A 20609-nucleotide genomic window follows, 5' to 3' on the forward strand; every position below is an offset into this window, starting at 1 on the left:
CTCGATCCCCTCGGATACGCTTCTGTGGGAATGACTGAGAACATACGTTTCGTTTTACTTCGTCCGTCTGGAGCCCATGTGAGCAGCGACCAGACACATCCGGTGTACTCCTCGAGATGCTGTAGGCACGTCATGAACATGACAACGTTTTTAAATCTAATAAAAAAAGTACTTGTATCATTTTAGAATTAGGATCTTTTATGATTCGCACATTTTTAATTCTTATACCGTGTACTTGCTATGTCTAAATATAATAGGCAAATATGTAGCTACAATGAATTATGATATACGCTGCAGGTAAAATAAATGACTGTGTAAATAATGTCTTGTCACATCTTCAAACGTTCCAGAATTAACCATGGCAATTAACAGTAGAACGAGTAATGGCCGTATCATGGCTGTTACTTTAGATCGTTTATTTGTTGTAGAAAATGCTCTCCACCCAACGTCGACGGTGTGCCTCATTTAATGGAGCAATAAAAAATGTTCGACTCAGCTTACGTAATCCGTATTATTTCCGCGTCGAGGCGGCTGCGGAGGTCAACGCGCGTATGATCTCGCCTTTCGATGCCCCATTGTCGTACTTACTATGGAATTAGCTGTAAATATTATACGAGTACTGGCACTATTGTTATTGTTATAGACATAATAGTTTTTATAAAATTTATGTGCGCCGTATTTTTTATTTTTTTTATTGAACATTAATATTTTACTGTGATTTATTTATATTAGATATCTATATAATAGCTGTAACCAACAGTGTCGCCTATATGAATCCATACTTTCTATCCCGTAAGAATTTATTAATTTCAAATTTGTGCATTTTTTGTTATTTAGGCATTTATGGTTAAACAAATACCTTAACCAAGCAAACTAATCAACCAAGACGGCTAAAGCTATTATTAGTAAACAAATAATAATAATACTATAAACTCACTTTCGCATATTAGTAAAAAGGTAAGGGTATGAGTGTTTTTCAATATTAATGATTTTTTATTATATTTATTGAAACGAAAACCTAAACAATCCATAAAAACTTAAATAACAATAAATAATATTATTGTAAACATTTGATTTGTCAATAAAAATAATTTACGACCACAACCAAAGTCATGGAAATTTATATCGTCTTTGTTTTATTGTGGGTGCAATATTGTATTTCACAATAGCCATTCATCATTGAATGGCACGGTAAATCTTAAATTAGGGACATTGTAAACTTTTACTGACTACCATGGGCCAGAAAGATCATAAAAGTATTTTTTTTTAATTCCACAAAAACTTCTAGTCCATATGGTCCGGTCTCCCGATACAATCGCCTTGATAAGAGTTGTTTTTTTTTACATATATAGTGAATGATTTAGTGAAGTCACAACATTTCCGTGTATAATAATTTATATTACTGGCAAATAAGCTGATAGACCACCTGAGGGACAATGATTACATATACAAAATTTTGTATAGTAAACAACTTTATAGAATGCAAAAAAATACATAATGAGTAAAAAAAATAGCAAATTTTCAATTATTTTTGCCGAACTAAATAAATAATATATACTAATGTAATAGGCCAACATTAGCTGCTCTTTTATTAACAAATGTACATAAATACGTGGCTTTCTTAACGTGTCGCAAAAAAAAATTATTTATGGCTCTGAAAAAAATTAATATCGTTTTTTATGCAAGTTCCAGGCACATTCACACGGCGGGTGGGTAATAAGAACATTTCAAATGCAGACGGCATCCTTTGTACTTATTAGTTTTAAAGAAAGTCGGAACGAATTTCAAATCGGATCAGAAAACCGGGTAACACCCATCGTGTCCCTCAAAATAATTGAACACTTCGTAAGGGTACAGAAGGCAGACAATCATATTGTGCAACCATCATAAAGAAGGCCAGAGAAATCCATGTATTTATGCGACTTTCGAAAGAAAACAAGTCAGCAATAAATCAGTTAAGCAATAGTTAGTCCTGAGTCAATAAAAGCATTGACGAGAGACATCCGACTTTTAAATAAACGGTCAGCTGTGCTTTGTTTGAAGACAATGAAACGAAAAATTTAACAAATGGTCAGCTAACTAAAGGGTATTTTTTTATGTTTAACTGCGATACTTATTATATAGTAAATTTATAGAGTAGGCATCAACGACATTTGAAAATTTAAATTAATAAATTACAAAAAAAATACTTAAAATCTTTAATGTTTTTATAATATATATTCATCAAAAAACACCATACAAATATAGTAATAGAAATAGGTAATCATTAATATATTTAAAAATTATTCCAAATTTGTCTAATTTAACATTTATAAGTATAATTGTGTTTTTCTAATACATAATATCGATATTTATTTAAAGAATTTAAATTCCTCCATCACATATCATTTAGAAAATCGAGACGCACACACAAGTATTTTTAAGTTTAAATATTTTTGAATAGCCATTTTGTTTTTCTTGATTCTACCGCTCATTCGGAACGCAATTGAAGCCAAGAAAAACGGGCAAGAAACTCAACTGTCGCTTTTTTCATTATGTAAATTACGATTTTATGTAAAATAAAACTATAACTTAAGCTGTATCTGATCGTAAATATAAATACATATATAAATTAATAAAATATAACAAATTAATAAAATAAACCAATTGCAATAACCAGAGCAGAGCATCCTTTACAGGCAACACCCGCTCTCGAGTATGACGGATGGATGACCCAATTATCATTGTGCTCAACCACATTTTAGAAAAGTCAATAACCCGACCCACCACGCCACCACCTGTTTGAACATTTTAAAGAGCATGACTTGCTCAAGGCACCTAACAACATTATAAACAAACTAAAATAATACTACATGTTATATTACTATATAACAGCCATAATATTCACACATTACATAATAAAAGCGATAATTAATAATAAAACCGCTGCGTAATCTTAATTTGACAACTGCCTATTTTACTAACTTAAAATTACATAAATTGTATGTAAATAAATTTAAAAAAAATTACAAAATTTAAGAAACTTGAATAGCGATTAAATATTCAACATCGAATGGGAACTGTAAAATGTGAATAGTACAACTATACAACGAAGGTCTATTACCGCCCAAGGTGCATGAGTTACATTACAGCATTGTTCGGTTCAGGCATTATGCTGCCAATGACAGATAAGAGCCCCGTAATGACTACAGGCAACACAATGGAATCTCCTAGGCTTAGCCTTTCCGTACACCAGAACTTGTTGAGTTATTATAATAAACCTATAACAAACAGCTCGAAAACATATCGTGTAGCTTCGAATGAAAAAAAAAACTATTTATTTATTTAATACACTACTACTTAATTCGTATACTAATTAATACGACTAATGGATCATAAAGGACATACCGGATTTAATATTACATTTGTACAATACTGTATTATTCAGCAACTTAAAACTGTCTATACTATAATAGAACTATTATAACTCAATTTCTATACACATTCATAAATATGAACAAAAGACGATTTGAAATTTGAATCACGGCAATGTGAAGAAAATAATTAAATATGAGATGATCAGATTTTTTGCCAAATAAGCGAATCATAAAAGTGGCAAATTATAGTTTGAAATTCGATGTCCAATTAAACATAAGAATAATAATTAATATGCCTTAAAGTAGATTGTAATAGAAAACACCCAGGTACATAGTCAATAAATCCCAAACGCAATTAGTATTAAAACATTATTCATTACAGCTTCTTGAGATATGGCACAATAATGACAGCAAAGATTACGATCTTGACAACGATTGATGACGAAAATATTGCCATTAAAACAACGGAGACTTGCATTGGTTAATGACTTGATAACTGAGACTATAAGATAATTAGTAACACACCATAAAATAGTCTCTCCGTAAATTACAGGAATTCAAATTAGAAATTCTGTCCCTCATCCACCTTACTCAAAATATTTTCATAGTGATTTCTATAGCAGAAGTTCTCATTATAGGTATTAATCCTTTCCATCAAACCAATCAAGCCATCGATAACTTTGAAAATAACCTGATTAATAAAATATCATTTTTATTTAAATATTGTTTATTACACTTTTCTATACAAAAGGATATTTTAGTAAAAATCTGTTACGAGTTAATATAAATGTTCTTAACACAACATACAAGTACAATATTTTCAAATGTAGACTGGTATTTTATAAGTATATGTAAATCATCTGATCTCGTTACTACAAGATTGGAATTATGTAACCGAGGAAACATAAACTGGCATATTATATATATATATATATATATATATATATATATATATATATATATATATATATATATATATATATATATATATATATATATATATATATATATATATATATATATATATACCTGGCGATAGGTAAACTAACATACTGTAGGGTTATATTGCTCATTCAACCGATATAGTATAGTCACACTATATCTATGCAGTATACCTACTGCAATCAAGTTTGCTTTTTTGTGTAAATGCCTACATGTCATCGTTCTCAGAAAACAAGCACATATATAAATGCAACAAAGATGCAGCACTGTCTACATATGGATCTGAGAGAATATTATTATTTATTAAAGCAAAAGAGAGTTGTAGCCAGTCTTTAAATGTTTCGTCACTTGCACCGAGGCTGCGTCCGCACAGCTGCCCGACTGGTTTGTCCACTTGCGACGGCGGCGGATTGATTTAACGTTAAAGTACGATCCGCAGACCTCGTTCGCTCTACTCAGGTGCTTCATTACTACTTAACTAGTATCTATTTAAAGCATTGATTGTTTAGTTGACATCATATTTCTATCAAGTTTCAAGAACACGACGACAATAAACAAATCATTGATTCAATATTGACAATCAAGTTAAGCTGAAATAAGTTTATTAATTTATTATATAGGTTTATTAATAGATTATTAATTTATACTTGATTAGGATCTAAATAAGAATGTTGCGTGTTTTAAGAGAATAAATACTTCTATGATCATATCTATAAGATAATTATCATTATTTCTAGCATTAGCTGTCCATTGCCGATCTATATTTTTCTTTAAAATTGATTAAAATAATAACTATACCTGCGCTGGCCAGGCACCAATCTCGGATAATAGGTGAAGATAAAGCACGTTATTTAGGGCATCTTGACATGGATCTATAAATAAGAAAATAGAAGTAACATGGTTGTTGAGGATATCTTCGTGAAAATTACAGCTCAAAAGTACAAGCAAGTTTAAGCAGCAAAAGTACCCGAAACCAAAATGTTCGAGTAGATGTATTGAACATGGAAGCCGAGACGTTCGTCAACAATTAAGACAGAAGCGAGAAAAGTTGTGTGATATCTACCTACCGTAACTGAGATTGTCGAATATTCAATTCCTTCAGGAAGCAAATTAAACTGTAAGCAACATCAGAGATATATGTACAACAAAAATAGCCAAAAAGACAAAAAAGGGCCGAGACTAAATATGTAATACATGTTATGAAACATTCAAATTTAATTCAATCCAAACGATAATTAACGCAGATGTAGGATTTTTGTTTACTCAGGACAAAATTGTCTACTGCTTGCGCCAAAGACCTGCCACAATTACGGATGCGTTATGTACATAATACAATTCAATGTTATTTTAGCAAAAAGATAAGGTTTGTACAAGTCCTTAAACTAAACGGTCAACGTACATACGGCCCACCTGATGGTAAGTTACTACCGCCACGCAGGAACAACACTGAGGAATAAGGGGGAGTCTAATATATATAATAATAAATAAAATATAATCATCGTATCAGCCGGTAACTGTCCACTGCTGAACATAAACCTTCCCCATAAGGGGAGTTTTGCTAGTACGCTTGGTAGGTGAGTTTGCAAACGCAGTTAGGCGTTTAGTGATGTCTTAAGAGACGCTGCTGCCCATCCTGCGACCACTAAGTATCTAATATAATAGACTATCTAAATTTATACGTATTTGCTAATACAAAAAAGAAACATCTGTACCGCACTTTTATTTATTTAATTTTCTTCATTTCGGGTGTCCTGTCGCTAGTTCAATAAGTATACCAAACAAAGAGAAAAAACCTGGTACAAATGTTGAGATAATACCTGTAAATTATCATAGTTTATCAAATGATCGCGTTAATTCACGTCTCTTATAAAACATAGATATTGAAGTAGGGAAGCAGAAGTATTTTTCATTTAAACTACCTAGTAGTTTTTATTCAAATTTGTTTATATTGCAATAAGTTTTTCATATGTAGTGTTAATTTTTAATGTATTATATCTTTTGGAAGATCCTAACGAACTACTGTTACTGTACTCATAGTAAAGTAACAACTTAGATATTTAATGAATTTTTTTCAACATTTTTAAATTTAATAGATCCTACTGCATTTCTTTTGAAGGACAGCATATAATGATCATATTATTCATTTTTAATTAAAACCCCCCGACAATTCAATCATACTATATATGCAACAATATACGATCAACCTGCACAAGTAGTGGGTATAAGGACAATAGGGACATTAGTCCCCATTGCTAGCAATATCCTCTATTAAGTTGACCTCTCCCTGGAAACCATCACAGTTAATTCCTTTTGTAATATAATTGTTCACCATCATGTGACTACTAACCTTAATTTATCTTAATCACTTCATCCTCCACCGTTGCCCTTCCATTATATAACTATGGGCATCATTTCAACTTTTTTTTTATACAACTTAGAATGGCAAACAAGCTGACAGCCCACCTGATGGAAAGTGGTAACCGTCGCCTATAGACATGAGCAGTACCATGGACATAACAGAGTATACTGTTTCGCCCATGATACCCCCCCATGCGTTGCCATTCCTGAGGACTCAGGTGTTATCCCTCTGTACCCAGTAAATTCACGCCATATCCCACCCTTCAAACCGAAACACAGCCATGCAAACACAACTGCTTCGCGGTGGAAACATGAATGGGACAGAGGTACCCAAGCAATCAGCTTTTGTACAAAGTCTCCCTCTGGTAAACTATGTATTTATATACATAGTATATAATATGGTAAACTGGTATTTCAACTTCATTTATCAATAAAACCCAGGTAAACCACTGATTTCCCACAATTAGCTTAGCTTATTAAAGTAAGATATATATAATATCTTACTTTAATAATCTACAGACATCAACTCCCTAGTTTTCAAACTAGAATTATTTAATTTATGATGTAACAGGCATTACAAATATTAAACTGGGACAAAAGCATTAACTACCCCAGACTTGATCTTGTAGACATAAAAAGTGCTACTCCTCAATCTAGGAGATCAGATACTATATATTAAGCCAGTTCTAAATTTATAAGTAAAAAAAGAAAACAGTACAAACTATCTTAAATTAATGAGAGGCCAAGCACCTTAATCTTATCACTGTGCTTTTAAGAATCTACAGTGTACACAATAAAATAGAATGAAACCTTGAAAATCAGATTTTACATGAATAATTAATAACTTTACTATTTAAAATATCACTGCAGTGAATAATTGTTATTATGAATAAATGCAATATTTATTTGCATATGAAATATGATGACATCAAATGCCACATTTAATTCTTATAGATAAAATGAGGTTGAAAACTCCATATAGTATGCATTTTTTCATAAAAAAATCATTTCAAAAGATATAATTACCTAACTGTGTAATTATATCTTAGAATATGGAGAATTTTAGAAAGCATACTTAATGATTAAACCTCAGATATTTTGTATACTTTATTATATTTAGATCAGAAATAGTTCTTTCAAATAATAATCAGTTTTAGATATAATATTATTTTCTCTGGATTTTTCAATTGTGGTCATTTTATTTTTATAAAAGTTTATTTTTTAATCTAGAACTTAATATTAATTTGTAGAAAAATTGGCAAGTAAATATTATTATAGATGTACATTATTGTACTTGTAAAAAAATTTATATAGCATTTGGTTTAACAACTTGTTAGCAAAGGTGAGCATATCTCTAAAAGAGATCTCTTCCAACCAACTAAATGCAGTGGAGAAAGGAAATGATTAAATATACTCATAAATAAAAGTTATTACTCATATTTTAAATCTGCTGTCAACTAGCCATCTGAAATTTATTTATCATGTATGCATAACAATTATGTCCAAACAATTGAAATAATTTATCTTTGTATGAACAATGACATTTCAGAATGAAGTCCATTCTTAACAGGGAGGTCACAAGTAATTCTATTGATATCACTAATATTAAAGTTGGATAAAGCCATTAGAAGGCATTAGGGTTACAGTAGTCAACAATTGATAACTTAAAGCATTCAATTTAAAAAAAGTATTAGCCCTAATAGTGTATATGTATCACATTTATGTCAAGGTGAGTATTATCTTTTAATAATAATGTCTTATATTCTCCATAATTCAAAACCAAGGTTTTTATGCACATTATTTACTTAATTCTGTCCAATTAAATAGTGTCAAACATGTTATTAGTACTATTTGACATTTAAGTAGCTTTTATATATAACTTAGAATATATTAATGTCACATATTTGAAAGTATTTAAATTTTTAAGTTTTAAATTTATAAAGTAAAAATGTAGTACCTACCTAAAATAAATATATTTTTAATATATGCTTTTATTTCTACATATTTGAAATATCACTACATTAGTCTAAATATTTAGATAGAAATAAACATAATTGATTTTAACTAAATAATGTATAAACACATTTATAAATTGTTACCTACTGGTTAGATATAAAAAATAATAGTAATTAAAAGCATAAAGGTTTGATAGAATAATAAAACAGTATTTCAGTGAACCTGTTTCATATATTGTATTAAATGCAAAAAGGTAGTAAATCTAAAATAATAAAGATAATGCAAAAATACATACCTTATATAAATGACTGATGTGCCACTGACAAGTCTCCTCCAACCTAATGGCACAACAATAGTTTGTGGTGTTTCACTGTATGTAGTTCTTGAAGTAAGATCGGTGGTGTCAGTGGTTTGTGGCAACCCTGACGGTAGCACTGCTAGTACCACACCATCCGCTGTGCGGACAAGTTGCGGTGCACTGCCACTATCACCTTCACTAACTATTCCTCTACTCACTCCTACTTGTTGATTCAGTATACTTATACTCTGGTTCACTATTGACTGATGTGAAACACTTTGTTCTAAAAACTGATAATTCACATAGCTCCTACCCACAGTCAGTTCTCTGTCATTAGAGTTACATGCATCAGCACCAGTCTGAACATTAACACTCTCACTAAATTGGTTCTGTGTGTGACGCAATGTAATAGGTGGCATAACACTATCTGAACTCACATGTATTGAACCTCTTGTTTGATATGTCGGTATTTCTCCTGGCTGTCCAGGTATGCTAGCTTGAAAAGTTTCAATACTACCTACCTCGTCTCCATCACCACTGTCTCTTTTTAGATTTACATTATCAAGATGATTACTCACTATGTTTTCATCATTTTTTAAACATGAATCTTTAATAATCTGTTGTGAGATAGGCAGACACTCTGGTTGAACTGTAGTGTTATCGGTTGCACCAAACAATCCACGTTTACAATCAGTATCATTGAGATGTTTATAGAAAATTGTTCCTGATGTGTTTCTCTGGTCATTACGTTCAACTTGTGTCCTGTATATAGTGCTTCTTGGCAATGCTACTTGCTGCTGCAAGGTATCAGGAAGATAAAGGGCGTCAAGGTGAGAGGGTGGTGGTGCGGCTGGAGGGGGGTCAGGGGCCGCGGCGCCGGGCTCTAGCTGGCGCGGGTCCGCCACGTACACCAGCACGCGCGGTGTGCCGGGCACGCCTGCTCGCGACGCGCCCACACTCGCGGGCTTGCCTGACATCGCGCACACACATCACACGCCGAGTAAGCCGGCTGCACATTAGCTGAACACACCAAGACGCGATCCTCCAGCGGCCCGAACGGGAATCCACCTGGCATCGCTTTCGACCCACTGATCATCGCTCGACAAATTGCATACGCTTTGAAAACGCAGCAACATTCTCTACCGTTCGGTTTTTCCGTATGGATGTCATGAAATATAATAGTTTTACGATGACCTATAAACAACTGATCTCATAATTTTATGGCGGGGCCCTTTTCGGCCCCATTGTAAAACTTAACTACCTGCAATAAAAACGTTTTTTATAACTATTGTGCAATGATTACCACTACAGACACAATTCTTGAGAATGAAAAGGTCACCGAATGAAAAGTGTCCACTTCATTTTACACATACGCGAACTTTATTTTGATCAAATTCACCATTTTTCAAAGCTGAGCCGTAATTATTTACTTGAGCACACAAAGCAACAACAAAAATGTTGTACACTATCTTTGTGAAGAATTGGATGCAGAAGAGAAACACTGCAAATAGTGTGAATAACGAATGGAAGAAAAACTAGAGATTGTTATACACGACGAGTTTATGTAGATTGGTTTCTTTAAAAACCTATCCATCCATCCATCCATCCAGCTCTGAAAAAGAGATGCAAAATAATTAAAAACTCTGTAACAGCGACATCTATCGATACCAATGGTGCTAAATTACAGAACTACTTTACCGATTTACCATAGACAAATATGCCAAAAATAAGTACTTAGGTCTTTACTATCTAATAATAAAATGCTAGTAAATATAAGGCAACACTGGAGTTAATTCTGTGATGACATTACTACAAGATATTACGTAGATAGTGATAACTTGCTCTGTGGCATTGTTTCTTAACCTAATATTATATTTTTATAATTCCCCAAAATGTTTTATGGATCACCATACCAAAATTATACTTATTTTGACTTAAATCTAATAAAAAATTTGTTCATATTGGTCCACACTTCACTGTGATTTCAAACTGAAATCTTAATTTTAGAAATAGGTTTAGAAAAATAACACTTCATTATAAGGAAAAGAAAAAAAAACAGTAGTTTTTTATCGTTAACATAATGCGATATTGATGATATAATACCACAGATATGATAATAAAACAAACTCGAAAAGAGAAGCACACTTTATACAAGTCACGTAAAAAGACTCGGTCACGAATATCTCACCAATCTACACAAAAACATACTCTCTCTCTGGCTATGTTAGCCAGTCTGAAGTTTAAAATGGTTATAATGATACTATAGTTAGTTTCTCAATATTAATAAAATGTAAATATTTCTCATTGAAACGCGAGTTTCTGCGTTAAAATAAATATATAAGTTTTATGCCAAATACAATATGTTTCATAAAATATATTTTTTAGAAAAAATAAAACAAAGCGTTACATTCTTGAATATATTTATTATTTTTTACAATATTACCTACGTCTGGAGTGGACCTTGTAATAGAGTCAATATTATTTATATACATACTAGCGGCCCGTCCCGGCTTTGCACGGTTGGACATTTTTACAACATTTTACATTTTTATCTGTACCTACCTAGCTACCTATTTCATAAATGTGCCTGCCCCCACTTGCACCTCTTTCGCACCGCTAAAATACGATACGAAAAATATGTACAACGCGACAGCGTTATTTTTTCTATTTCTAAGAATCTCCAAAATATGAATATCCAAAATGAAATGACCACATGAATAACAACATGCTTGTACTGTCAACACTAAAGTTTCAATTTAACAGCACAATCTCTTACATCTCACATCTTAAAAAAGTTTAAATTTAACACAAAAATCCCCATTAAAAAAATTATCCGCCATTTATTGAATTTACTTGTTACAAATAATGTGATAAATGAAGAACAGCTGGATCGATTTTGTACAAACTTCACATAAACCATCTACTAAATAGTCCCAACAAAGCCTAAACATTTGATTTGGATAGGTGAGCCCGTTCTTGAGTTATAAAATTACATCGAAAAGTGGCATTAATTTATATATATATATATATATATATATATATATATATATATATATATATATATATATATATATATATATATATATATATATATATATATATATATATATATATATATATAGTCTTAATTCCCACGTTAAAATAAAAAGTAATATGAAATAAATAGCTAAAACTGTTTCACAAATAATGGCAGCCATTTGCATCACATTTGACAGTATTTTTGTTAGTTAAGTTGGCACTATTGTGATTTCCTCATTTAACTAAACGTTGGCATGATGTTTCCTAACTAAATCTATACATTAAAAGCTAGTATGGAAGTTACAAAAACTGATTTTGACGGCATACTATGATGATCCTAAAAACATTTTTTTTATTTGTGACGTTGTTCATTTTCGTTAAGATAAAATTATGACTACTCTTAAAAAAATATTTTGCTTATTAATGTAACCTTTTACGATACTTACGGGAAAGGAAGGGGTAGCTCATTCTACACGGGACATACAGAGGGACAGATAATAATATAGCCGATTAATCCTTCATGTTTAATCTACTTTATTATTGTCTGTATTTGCACATGACGATAAAACAATTTAACTTTGTAATAGGTTAAAAGTTGTATAAATATCCATCCATACCAATTTATAGAAAAAACATTTACGTTTGAGTAAAAATCAAAATAGGCATCTGGCAATCCTTACTGCCTACCAATACGAACCACGTCTGTTTCAGTTGTAACAGTGAAACTTTTGTATAAAACTATGTTACCATCCCCAGTTTTTAGAAACTGTGTTCCATCATGGCGGGTTATGACTATTTTGAATAGGCATCATGACGATCAGACTAGCAATGCAGTTTTAAAAAATAGTGCTTCACTTATAAATATATTATTTTTTTAAAATATATGTCTTTTGTAAATTCAACATAGTATTGTATCACTACCTATATATACCTCCATTAAAAATACTGATACAATTGCTGTCATAAAAAAACCTAGCTATTTCATAATGTAAAAAAACAAGTAAAAGTATGTTAAGTTACTTTAATTGACTCTACTTAATTTTTTAATCTAATGTTTTTGCCAGGTGAGTAATATAAATTCACTTTAGTGCATTAAACAATAGTGGGAAGTATTGTATTCATTTCTAAAGAATATCCAAATATAATAGAAGAATATAATTTACATGAAATTATTAAAAAAAAAAGATAAAATATTTAAAATTTGCACGCACGCATACACGCACATAACTGTATAATAAATATGCAACTATAATATTGCTGAAATTACTTTTATTTTAAAGGGTGACTTGAACGGTGACTTGAAACTGCATACTATAAATATAATTAATTAATTATTCATACATAATTTTAAATATTATTTATCTTTGTAATAAAGTATTACTTATAATTTAATTTAAGTTTTTAACGATAAATAATAAGAATCATGGTAAGAATAATACTAATGGATTTTAGTTAATTTTATAAGTTCATATTAATTGGTAATATGACATATAATTAGCTCAGCTATTACATCAATAAGTAAATGAATGAATTAATTTGATAATATTAACTTTAATTATATTAATTTTATTGTTAGCTCATCGTTTCCATTCTATTAAAAATTAAGCTTAAAACGTCGTTTTTCTTTGTATTATATCACATTGAGCAAAAATCTATTATGTACTACGTAATTTATTTCAACATATTTTACTTATATTTAAAAAAAATATTTAGAAATGAAGCGCTGGCCACGATCTGCATAATGGAATATAGTTTGGTAACATAGCATCATTTAAAAACGTCATTCCAAACAGCAGTCTCTCTAATTTGTGACAATTTAATTTGTTATCTTGTCACTGTTTCATTTTGTGGTGCTATCTGTTTATTAAGATTTCTATACATTTTTGTTGTTTTTCTGGTTATTTTAAATCATATGTACTTTTATTAAATCCAACATTCTTAATTAACGATAAAATATATAATAATAATGAAGCGAAAAGGTTCTAATTTGGATGTAGAAGAGTCAAGGTTCGTAATAGATGTCAACACCCCAACGTGGTCATTGTAGCTTTTATTTTAATCATATTTATTACGTCCAGTAATTCTAAATTTACCGACCTAAACTCGTTTTCCAAAAAGATCATTATATCATTAATTATAATAGGAGGGTACAATTTGATCATTGTCCAAAATAGTAAAATTATTTAAAATTGAAATAATTTTATTACTAATATATGATTAAATCGTAAATTAATTATAAGAGGGCCATTATATTTAATAAAACAATCAAGTTTTATAGTTTTTGAGAGACCAACATAATACCTAATTGCAAATTACTGAGAAAATTCTTCATTATTATGATAAACTCACATCAACAAATTTACATTGCTTAACCACAGATTAATATAAATATGACAATTACAACTTAAGTAAAAGAATTATCTTGTTTAGGTATTCACTTGATAGAAAACTGTTCTTATTATTTTGGCAGAGGGAGAGCCTGTTGTATATACAAACTGTATTTAAAATACTGTGGCTTTGCTAAATTCATAATTGAGTAGACGTGTTTGCTGAATCCCTAAAATATGGCCACATACTTTTAAATACTCATATGCATTAGCCCAATTCATAATAAATCCTGCTAGTGATGTTGTTATTGCTAATTTTGAGATACTATGTCACATTTACTATTTGCATGCATTTTATTACTTATTATATGAAGGATGTAATTACTGCTTCTGGGTGAAAAACCTTTAATTTCCTTGTGTTATCATGATAGTAAATAAAATATTTGAAACTGTGTTTAATTTAACTCTTCGCTTTTTATTGAATCTTATGCCTGATCAAAAATTAATCTTTGTACTTCTATAGACTTTTATTGTGTAATTAGCTAACCTGGCTCACATTCTTCTGTCATATATATTTCTGGACCCATACCTACACAATATATATAATTTTTTTTATAAAAAATTATTAAACCATTTCGGAGGAGTGCCATCACAAACACTGTGACATGAAATTTTTATGTACAGTGTAAACTATATATAGCGGACTACTACTAAACAAAAACTTGAAATGTAGAAATTGCTAAGATTTGTTTGGTTTACATTGTCACCCTTGTATTCAAACACTCTTTATAACATTGCAACCACTCTCAATAGCGAAACAATACATAGTTATTTAGACCTCAATATTATATCATAAATTAGTTTCACTAACCTTCAAACACAATACTGTCACAGAGTTGTAAATATTTTGTTCTTTTCAGAAAAAAGATTTTTATTAAAATAAAAAAAAACATTTTTTTTTAAATAATAAAAATGATTCTTCGTTAATAATAAAATACAAGGAAAGATACAATTAAAATACTGGCATAGTAAAAAACAACAAACAAAGATAACTGATTATAACCTTGTTATGTATTTTTTTTTTCACTTAATTTAATCAAAATTAAAACACACTCATTCATAAAATTATATTTTTTTTACTCTCTGTTTAATGAAAACTATAATGCATTAAAATACCCGGTACCTTCAATTTTGCTATATAGAGTTTTCACTGTATAAAGATAGATGTAATATGCATTGCATAAAAATGTTTAAAGGGGCTAATCATTGATGACCTCTATGGTGCAATGGTTGGCATGTTGCTTTGTATAAGTATGAACCCAGGTTCATTTCACAAACTCTTTTAAATAAATTTGGATTTTCTGGGTTGTTCTTCCAGATATTTTTTGCCTGGGTTTAATACTATTAGGTAATAGTTTAAAGACTTGGGAATTGATGACATATTAAGCTATTGTTACTATAATTACAATTAAGTAACACATGAATTTTGTATTGTTTTCAGGTTATCTGGATTACTATTTAATAAATCAAAAAGATTTGTTGAAAAAATAAAGAATGAAGAAGACCAGCATTTACCTGATCTAAACTTAAAACCAGCATGGATTGATGAAGATGATGAGCAATTGACCAGTAATAATAATACAAAAAATAAAACCACTACTTTATATGCAGAAAAACTTAAACACAAGTATGAAAGTTTGATGGGCACACCAAATTGGGCAAAAATAAAAGATAAACTGGAAGCAAATCTTGAAGACAGTGACATTTTGAGAAAAGTTGGTCACATTCAAAAGAAGAAAGGTAGCTTGAATTTATCAAACAACTTCCTACAACTAAGAAAATTACAAAATATAAATAGTGAATTCAGGAAACAAGGTCAAATTATCTCATGTGTAGAATTTCATCCTAAGTTGAGTGTAGCATTAGTAGCTGGGCTATCTGGAGTGGTATCCCTGTTCTCTGTTGGAGGTGATACAAATAATCAGCTTCACAGTTTTAAATTCAATAATGTCTCTGCTGTTCAGTTTTCCCCAGATGGATCAGAGGCATATTTAGCATCTAAAGCTAATCATTATTATTGCATGTATGATCTTGTAAATGCAACACCCAAAATGGTACAACTTCCTCACTGTGTGAAACGGCCTTTAATATTTAAATTATCACCTAATGGAAAATATATAGCAACCTCAGATAGTTTTGATGAAGTTCATATAATATGTAGTAATTCTAAAGAACTTATAAAATCATTAAAACATAATTATAAAGTAGCATGTGTAACATTTAGTCATAACAGTGAACAAGTATATTGTTATTGTATACAAGGTGAAATTACAATATGGGATTTATCTACATTTAGAGCAGTTAAAAAGTTTTATGACAATGGTTGTATAAATGCTTCTTGCATATCTAACAGTTCATGTGGTAAGCTCCTAGCGACAGGGAGTCAGGAAGGTATTGTTAATGTCTATGAGACAAATAACATAACTACTTCTGAACCTTTTCCAATGAAGACAATCTCCAATTTAACCACTAAAATAACAGACATTACTTTTAACAATACCACAGAAATTCTGGCTATATCATCATATTGCTTTCAGAATGCTGTAAAACTTATTCATATTCCTTCATATCATGTTTTTAGCAATTTTCCACAACAAGCAGACAATTACAATCATATTCAATGTGTTAGATTTTCCCCTAACAGTGGTTATATGGCTATGGGTAACAACAAAGGTGCTGCTTATTTGTATAGATTGAAGCATTATAAGAATTATTAGAATAGTAATTTTAGACATACAAATAATAAATATTATTATGTGAAATTAATATTTTTCATTTGACATAAAGTAATTTTTTATAATTATATATTGTATAATTCTACTGTATGTGTGTATGATTTCATGACTTTTTGTTTATTCAAACCAGACACCTATTCAGGTGTCTGGTCAATTTAGATCCACAATAGGACATGATAAATAGCATTGCAATAGGGCTTGAAGATTTTTTATTTTTACAAATATAAAAGATCCTATGTAATAATAAAAAAAAATATTCGGGTCTGCTAGTATCTTATTAATAAAAATGTATTTAAGAAAAATTTATATAGATGCCAATACAATAATTTCCATAAATATTGTATATCTGTATGTTTGGTCCGGCCTCACGCAAAAATTACTCAGTTGTATAATTTAAAATCTACGCTAGCTAGAAATGGTGTATATCATTAAAGCAAAAAAAAAAAAATATGAATAAGTAGAATTTATTTGAAAATATGTGCTAAAGTTGTGGTACAATGGACTATTTTCTTTGTGGTTCTGTTCACAAGTATGGATTAATATAATAAAAATGGCTCTGTGGCTATATACACTGTGTGGCAATATCACCTGTGGTCAATTTTGGGTCTAAAAAGTCTAAATGACCCGATGGTAAATTAGATCTACATTAAGTTTTTACGATATGTGCAGTTGGAAATTCACTGATAATTTAGCATTCAGGCCACAATATAATATTTATCTCATCTATCACTGGTATTGGTATTGGTATCCCGCCAAGATAAATCGGTATTGCAGGCGAATAACAATTTCAATTGCACGCTTAAAAATTGTGGATTTGGACAATTTCATAATTTATAGTCTATGAAATTCACAATTTTTTTTAGTATGTTGTACTTTTATTAAATCAGTTTTATATTGTATAAACATTATAACCGAACAATATTACAATACAAAAACTACCTTATCTATGATTCTTCGAGCTGGAGCTTCATTTCTATATATGCAAAATTTTTCACTGCTTCATCGCCCTGACGTTCAAAACGCAATTTCAATTTATTATTTCTTATACAGGGCTAATAAACTGTTTTAGTCTAGTAAGCAGAGGAATAAACGACTATGTGATTTTATATATCTAATGAAAAATGTAACGTAATTAGTATCCAAAATAATAATCGCAGATCGATCAGTATATCGCACGCGCTGTTCAAAGACTACTCCATGTTCTACACTTCTTTGACTACCTCGTGTTCTTAAGACATATCACAAAGGTAGCAAACAAGCATACAGCCCCTTTGATGGTTAAGGGTCACTGTAGCCTATAGACGCCTGCAACACTAGTGGTGTCACTTGCGCCTTGCCAACCCTAAGCCCACCTTTTTATATTTATGAATGAACCATCATCGTATTAGAATTGTGAATAATAAAACTTCAATTTATGAGAGAAAGGTATTTATTATTTAATGTATATGACAATAATGTTCATATTTTATCACAAATTTATAAGTATTTATTATTATGTAAAGATAATACATCTTAGATTCCGTCATTAGGAAAAAGGGTTGAATGAAATGTTATAACAAATTACCATATATAAAACAAAGGGAATGAACAATACTACATACATAAGTAGTAAATAGTCTGCAAGTGAGTATAATGTATCTTAAAACCTTTCTTTTATATAATTACCGATAAAAGCTGTCGTTCTGCAGTTTGAATTCTAAATTTGACATTTAGCAGAATGATATTGAAATATTTTTTTTAACCAAAAATGCATTTAAAAAAAATATTTCCATTGCATCTTAATAAAAAATTGCAAAATCCATCTTGTAGATGCATTCCGTAGAGACTATAGAACAGCATCACTCTGCCAACAATGGACAAATTGCGTACTGAATAACAATGGGCGGGCTATGAAAGATGATAGCTGGTCGTCAGTTTTTCTACTGTTAGCCAAATTCGTTTCCACTTATCTTAAAATCATGGAATAACTACAGTACATCAACTATTGCTGTAATAAGGCTCAATTAATTATTTGATCTAAGCACTTATAATTTACGACTTTTGATATTGGCATAATTGTAAATAGGATATTACATTAGTGAAATCACATATTGATATAGAGTTGTTATGGATTTGATAGTAATTTAGCACATAAAAAGCAAATTGTAACATCAACGTAAGTCTCTATAACAGTTTTGTTATACTTTGCATATTTAGTAAAATTTTTTTTTTACTAAATATACCAAGTATAATTGATGCATATGTTGAGCCTTGTCACATTTCCATTAGACTAAGAACAATGATTAGTATTAAAATATGTATATAGTCTGACTAAAGTAAACAAGCGCAGCCGAGTCATTAACAAAATAATCGAGACCTAGAGATAAAATGTCTTTGCGTTATAACAAAACACACATTTATTTTTTTGTATCCTATGTCATTATTGCATTATATCCATTTAGTGCTTCTTAGGTTTGTACCTAAAATCTTTCTTACCACAAGAATTCTATCAAATGAGTTTAGCCTACATTTATTCTCAAGTGTACCTGGAATTTGACTGCTATCGCATTTAGTGTACAGAAAGAAAATAAATCATATTTACAATCCCCACTGGGATGGTCACAGGCTTTATTGACTGTTGCCTTTGTGGTAATCGTAATTATCGACATGTTTATATTTCGCCGAGCACGTTATGATGTAATGTAACAGAGGACGAGCCTACCGCTGACACTCAATTTGGTTTAATATCGGAGTTTTTCATTTCCGTAGAGTTAATAAAAAAATTAAACTGACAGGTTTTGGTATCTCTATATATAAAAAACACAATTTAACATTAATAAATTCAGCTGAAAATTAAAACCAGAAATAGATATACTGATGCAATGTATTGTGGGCATGTCCACTTTATTAAATAGGTAGGCACAGAAGCAGAATTTAAGATAAGTGTATCAGTGCTCAATGGAGTAGAGCAATATAGTTCGTATATAACATCGATGGAGCTACTTTAAAACAATGTATTACAAAATTTAAAATATTCTGTGATAATGCAAGATGCACTGTAATACATACATTTTCAGAAAAAAAAAAATAGAAATTATAGTAATTATTAGTTCTCATTTTTGCCAAAGTCAATGAACCAAGCAATAGATTTTATTTTTTAATAGTAAATGTGTGATCCATGTGTGTACCCGTGCATTTATAACTCTACGTGCAATGTCTAACTTATTATAATACAATTATTTTTCATTCAGGAACGTACACTTGTCAAAAATATTGTCTTTTCAAATCTTGATATATATTGTTGCAAAAAGTGAAGGACAGCAGCGAAATATGTTAAGTACTAATAGATATTCTGTGATTCAAGTTTTAGGATTCGTTTACGAAGAGAGACGTTTTACGCTTGTTGTAGAGCGAGACTGCGCGTTATGATATAGTTTTATAAATAAACCTATGAGTTAGACCCGTTTACGCAAAGCCGCAGACTATCGAGGAGACATGTACGAATGCAACGAAGGATTCGAAAAGAATATATTTTTAACAATGACACAAGTGCCTGTCATAATGTATACTAGAAATCAGA

At 30.4% G+C, this 20609-nt stretch overlaps 2 protein-coding genes across 2 annotated transcripts in view; one reads left to right on the forward strand and one right to left on the reverse strand.

Annotated features, from left to right (window-relative positions):
- The window catches only part of LOC113515546 (uncharacterized), a 62202-nt gene extending 51456 nt beyond the window's left edge, over nucleotides 1–10746 (reverse strand). The window contains 1 exon segment of the mRNA XM_052893281.1: nucleotides 8908–10746. Coding sequence (XP_052749241.1) covers nucleotides 8908–9887 — 980 coding nt within the window. The 5' untranslated portion in view covers nucleotides 9888–10746.
- A 2982-nt stretch (nucleotides 10747–13728) lies between these two features.
- On the forward strand, nucleotides 13729–19621 carry LOC113515450 (U3 small nucleolar RNA-associated protein 18 homolog). The gene is made up of 2 exons (XM_026899659.3): nucleotides 13729–13935; nucleotides 15757–19621. Exons 1-2 carry the CDS (start codon nucleotides 13895–13897, stop codon nucleotides 17030–17032), a joined length of 1317 nt encoding a protein of 438 aa, XP_026755460.1. The 5' UTR covers nucleotides 13729–13894; the 3' UTR covers nucleotides 17033–19621.
- Nucleotides 19622–20609: the final 988 nt, after the last annotated feature.

The sequence above is a fragment of the Galleria mellonella genome, unplaced genomic scaffold (genome assembly GCF_026898425.1).
Source record: "Galleria mellonella isolate WM207_F2 unplaced genomic scaffold, CSIRO_AGI_GalMel_v1 utg173, whole genome shotgun sequence".
Classification (NCBI taxonomy): domain Eukaryota; kingdom Metazoa; phylum Arthropoda; class Insecta; order Lepidoptera; family Pyralidae; genus Galleria; species Galleria mellonella.